The following is a 6,000-nucleotide window of genomic DNA, read 5'->3' as shown; positions in this document are numbered from 1 at the left end:
GTTAAAAGAATAAGCAGAGTTTTTATGGCATGTTTACAAAGGTTGATTGACAGCGATTTTCGTCTCATGCTCAAGATATGCTATCAGGGCAGTCACACGTTGTCCACGTTAATAAAGCGGCCAATTAATATCCACTACATAAGGCATTGTCAAATTCTGTTTTGCATGCAATACAATATGGTCAAGTAGTTAATTACATGAGGATGTTTACTCTGCAGTGTGCCAAATTAGGTATTTTTCGAGTAGGGACATTTGGCAAACCTCACAGTTCAGCACAAAACGAATGTTTCCGGGAAAGGTCTTTTGTTGAGCCGCTCATCATTGCCCCTCTCCTCCCCTCGTGTTACACTATAGCACTCCCTCCGGCAGCTGAAAACATTTTCAGGCATAGTCTATTTCCCACTGACCACGGGAGAGAGAGGAACGTTTGCGACAATCCTCCTAAAATACGAAAACGGCCGAAGAGGAACAGCTGAGGCGCGACGGGAGCCCGTGGACCGTGACCCCCGCTAGCTCTCTTCCATTCTTCGGGGATGAGGTTCCTCGGCGTCTGCCTTGGCTTTCTCGCCTGTTTCCCTTTGGCAGTCATCCTCTCAGAGGCTCGGGTAACGTGTGAGTTCGTCATTTTTTAAGTTGCTCTGTCCTATATGAAATTTTGTTCATATACGTGTGAGTATTATCCTTCTGCTAACTCGCTTTCCGCGCGTGCGACAATAAGTGCACAAAATCAGCAAATGTGAGCTGAATGAACAGGATTAACGACCATGACATAATTGTTTTTCCAAAGTCGAGTTGTGTAATACAGTCTGTGTAACAAAAGTTGAATGCTGGTTTACGAAACAGTTTGGTTTTTTTCTAAATTTTGCGGGAACCCAGTTTTGTGCAAAATGCGTTTTTACATGTCAAAAAAGACTTCCGTTTCCTCTTTATAAGCAATCGAAACAACCAAAGCCCAAACAGCTGTGCTGTTCGGTAGCCCATTAAGCCTTTTTTTGAGTGAATCCCTGTGACACACTTTATATAAATCAGATCTGCAGGGCAAATACGATTTTACCAGATGGACATATTTTTGGGTCACCATGCGAAATATATATTTTTAAATGGTTTTGTTGACGAAGTGTTTTTTTTAGCTTTGTATTTTCACTTTAATGAACTGGTCTGGGGAACCCGAACAAATATGTTTACTTGGTCATGGGGCATGTCTGTAACGTTCTGACTGAGGAATTTTCCAAGAGAAGGTATGTTGAAACGAGCTTTGCTTTCCAGTCCGTGGCAAATAGTTATTTGTGAATCAACCAAAAATACGTTCTCCGGAAGTATTTTTCTTGCCTGTACATTTTGATTGAACTCCCAGTGAGCCTTCGAATGGGAAACATTGTCTGAATGTCGCGTGCTCGGGATCTCATTAAAGCCGCTTAACTAACTGCGAGGCTTTTTAATTAGATATGATCTTGGCGTAGCGGTGAGACGTGAAGAATAAACTTCGGAAACCTGAAATTCTGCTGAAAGGGATAGACGTGGTTGTAGTGATTGCAAGCAGCAATCGTGCCCTTCAGTCAGGGAGTTAGCGTCCACGTAGGGCGTGCAATATGAATTTTCATTGTATAGGATGTAGGGGCGCCAGGGTCGGATTGGGATCACGATTAAACCCGGCCGCTCCCAAACAAGCATTGGTAAATACAGTAGGTTTCGCGTATCTGATGAATAATAAACTGTTTTTTTTAAAGTTGTAGCTTGGTGAGCAGTTGTGCAATATAAGTTACTGAAGCTCTATTAAAGTGTTGTGATTTGTTTATTGAGAAAGGTAATATATTGTGCTACTACTGGTGCTATAAAGCAGGGAAATTAGGTAAAGGGTGTAGGTATAAGAAAAAAAAAACACGTACCTGACAAGTATGCTTGAAATGGGTGCAGCTATAGGAAGAGTAGGTAAAGGCAGAGGAAAACCCAAAGAAGCAAAGTGTTGATAAGAAGAACACAGGAAGAACAAGCATTGGTAAATGCAAGAAAATATTGTGACATCCAATAGAAATGGAGGAAAAGTAAGTGACAAGCGCATGACCCAAAGAAAGCATGGTGGAGGGTAAGGATGCAAGTCCCTTTTAAGATTTATATTCAATACCATAGAGTGCAGGCAAACCTAATCACCAGCACAGCGCAAGCACTGTGCAGGCGAAGCCTAAGAAGGAAGATTTTACACCATCCCTAACTTCACATTCCAACACAACATTTTGAATGCAAGAGATGGTGGTCTTCCTAAGTGTATAAGGACAGCCCCCAGGAGTAACCGTTATCTCGTGGCTCTGACTGTGTCTGAAACTCTAACTGTGATGCTACTTCTGTGCAAGGCCACCTTGGTTTTACATAGTGGCTTTATATATATATATATATATATATATATATAACGCAAATCTTCTCAGGTAGAAAATCCCAGCATGTCAAGGGCATTTTAATGTGGATCCTGGAAATGTACCCTTAATTTGGTGTTACATTTTTAGGATCTACAATCAGTCTGAGGAACTGATACAGAGTAGTGGAAGGGGGGCCAGTGCTGCAGGGACTCCACCAGTCGATAATTTAATGGGGGGCTGAAGACAAGTGACTGATGTCGCTAAGGAATCTGGCGGCAATTGGGTAGAGTCATGACGGGTGGAGTCAGTGTTTGCAAGTAAAATAACTCTTGCTACAGCTCCTGCCATGAAGATGGAAATTGCAGCAGGTGAAAATACAACCACCAACGTACTGGAAAGCTGGATAATTAACTGTAGGTGACACTGGTGTTTTCTTGTACAAGCCATTCACCAAATCCTATTTGACACTGGAGAAAAGACCATATAAACAAGAATATGGAAACTTCACTGAAATCAATCGGTTTAAAACAAGGTTTTCATAACACGTTAGTCCCACTGCAAACAGTGTACATTAGAAAATACTCTGGTATTAATTGGAAGATAAACACATTTAGTAGTAGCTATTAAAATGTTCACTTTCACTATCTACCAATATTTATCAAGGGTAAAATGTCCCATATTTACCGGAACTTGTGGGTTTTGATGTGCCAAGCCCCAAATTATGCTGGTTATTCCCTCAAAACTGGGACATTACTGGGTGTTATTTGTCAGATTTTATCAGGTGCAGTAAATAGTACACCATTTATTGGGGTGCTTGTAATGTGATTTGTGTTTTAGCTAAGGGTGTACAAAATTTGCATAATTATGTGAAATTATGCAAAATGCAAAGCTGTGATTTTGTGCTATATTTCAGCGCAAAATGCGTCCCTATATCAATCGTTGCTGTGAGGGTGCATTTAAACAAAAGTACAGGCAACAACAGCCTCTTGCATGCTGATGTTCCTGCATGCTTGCTGTAACAGCTATTTGTGCATTTGCAATACATTTTAACAGAAAATGTTGCATAATTACTCAGTGTCATAATGCCATAGGTTTTGGAATTTTTTCTAACAAGCATTTGGAGAAATTTCTGAAATTATGCGCATTACGACAGCAAAATTCGACAGAGGCCTTGATCTAAGAAGGAGGCTTTAGGTGAGAAATAGTCCATCATATAAAAAAGGGCTTTAAATAACCAAACTTGAAATGCCAGCGTTTCAAAGCAACACAAGTAGAACCAGATGTTTACTCAAACTAAGATAAGTAAAGGATGTAAATGACTATATAAAGTTTGTCATGTCCCATCTTTCGATATAAACCATTTCTGTAAATTAGTTTTGAATTACTATCTTGCACGTATAAAATGTGCTCTTAAAACATATCACCTGACGAGTATTAATGTGTTTTACATACTCATCTTGATGAATACCTATTATGCATTTAGACACTTATCGAGGTCATACTTCATTTGGACCTTTGTTTACTATGCACAATGTGTTGCTTTCAGTTGGGGAAGCATTCTTTACAAGACTGCTTCTACGTTCACCAAAAAGTCCTTGCGAGTTGCTGCTGCTCCTGGAAACATTGTGATCCATGAATTGCAATAGAGCACCTCTTAGAAAGTTGACTACTACACCCAAAAGACAAAATCATAGTGTTGAGAATGAATTACTCCACTGAGTCGAGGAAAAAATGTGACTGGAACCGTCTTAAACCAAAGGCTGAAGGTGGCTGGCTCAAAGCAGTCAAGCCTACTGTTTTGAGTACTCCGCATGTAGCACACATCTTCGTAATCACACCAGGCTTGAAAACAGTGATTTGTTTTTTTAGAACATACAAAACTCTCATTTCCTTGGGTGAAAAGTTGTCTGTGTATTTCTAGATTGGACAGAACGCAATAGAGAGGATTGATTCCCAAACTGCCATAATTATCAACAGATTTTTGCAGGGGTTATGAATTTTAGACCAATTCACACCCTGTGTTCATGGCGCTAATTCAGTTACATTAATAGAAGAGGTGGAATTCCTTCAGGGTTCTTTGTTTTCCGCGGAGGCACATGAGCATCTTTCTTTAAAATGACAATTTTGCACGTTTATCACAAAAAGATAATGCAAGTACAAGTGCTCGTGCAAAGCGCTCAGATACCTTTGGGTCAACGTTGCGCATACAAAACAGCATACAAAACAAGTCTCTCCCCGCTGGCTTCGGGACCGTGTGTAATGCAAGTATGAAACTGATGTTCATGCCAAGCGCTCTGATACCCTCGGGTTGGCTATGCACTGTATAAATAAAAGCCTCTCCCCTCTAACTCCGGTACGAAACAAAATAAAAGCCTCTCCTCACTGGCATCCATTTTTCTGCATCATACATTTACTGCTATCAAAAGAAGGAAGAGGACAACGGTGAGGTGGTCTTGTGACACCACGTTGGGTGAGGGGGGTGACGACATCGCAGAGAGGGGGAGGAGGACAGGGGTGAAGGAGATGAGCTGCATGCCGAAAAATAAACAGCAGATGAAAAGGAGTACTTCGGCGTAGGGATGCTGATAAGAAGAAGACAGGAAGAACGAGCATTGGTAAATTAAGGAAAATAGCGTGACAGCCAATAGAAACGGAGGAAAAGTAAGGAGCAAGCACAGGTACCAAGGAAAGCAAGGGGGGACGGGATGCTATCCCCCTCTTAAAATTCATATTAAATACAATAGACTTCACAAGCGCTGTGCAGGGGGAACCTAAAAAGTGCCCCGCATTCCAGATCGCCCCGTTCGTCGCTCGCCATTTGGTTAGTGTCACTGGACTAATTTTTATAGAAATGTTTGCTAATTAAGCATTTTAAAGCTTACAGAGACGGTTACATTGGTGAAAACTAGAAGCGCTGCAGTTTGGCCGGACTGGCGATGTGAAATAAAATGGCCCATGGACCACCACCACTGATCTGGCTGGGGCTGCCACCTGGCCAGTTAATTACCACCATGACCGGTATTTTAACGTCCTGACTGGTACAAAAATGAAGAAAATCACCCAAAGCCAATACTTTTTCCTCTGATCAGTATGTACTTTGAAAGCAAATGTAATGGGGAAATTGCATTCAAAGTTCTTCTAAAGATGACTAACAGTTAAACCTAGACCAGTGGTTCCCAACCTTTTGACTTCTGTGGACCCCCACTTTATCATTACTGGAACCCGAGGACCCCCACAGAATTATTCTTGGAATCCGGGGACCCCTGATTGAGTCATTACTGAAAGCTGGGGACCTAATCTGTTAATATTATTTAATTTTCTAAGCAGTTGCCAGTCAGAAGGCTTCGTGGACCCCCAGGGGTCCCAGGACCACAGGTTGGGAACTACTAACCTAGACAAAGGCAGAAAAGCCATGTGGATAAGGAATATCAATGTTTTTATATTAAGACTCATCTTTAGTAATCATGGCTCGGGCCTTTACAGAATATGGACAGTTATTATTTTGTTTGTGTAATTTTATATAGTGTGAACTCAGCCCCCAGGCAGTGGAGCGATTTACTTGAGTGCTAGTTATATTACACAAGATCAAGTGTATTTTTACCTTATGCCTTGGGAGATTAAGTGATTTGCCCAGAATCATAGGATGCTG

General features: G+C 41.2%; 1 protein-coding gene across 1 annotated transcript in view; it reads left to right on the top strand.

The window, feature by feature from the left end:
• The first annotated feature begins 390 nt into the window (after window positions 1–390).
• The window catches only part of PROS1 (protein S), a 377,349-nt gene continuing 371,739 nt past the window's right edge, over window positions 391–6,000 (top strand). Inside the window, exon 1 of the mRNA XM_069204917.1 lies at window positions 391–612. Within this exon, the coding sequence (XP_069061018.1) occupies window positions 534–612 (79 nt within the window). The 5' untranslated portion in view covers window positions 391–533. The remainder of the gene's footprint in view (window positions 613–6,000) is intronic.

Source organism: Pleurodeles waltl, chromosome 8, assembly GCF_031143425.1.
Source record: "Pleurodeles waltl isolate 20211129_DDA chromosome 8, aPleWal1.hap1.20221129, whole genome shotgun sequence".
Taxonomy (NCBI): Eukaryota; Metazoa; Chordata; class Amphibia; order Caudata; family Salamandridae; genus Pleurodeles; species Pleurodeles waltl.
Note: the sequence above shows the minus strand (reverse complement) of the source record. Positions and strands in the feature narration are given on the sequence as shown.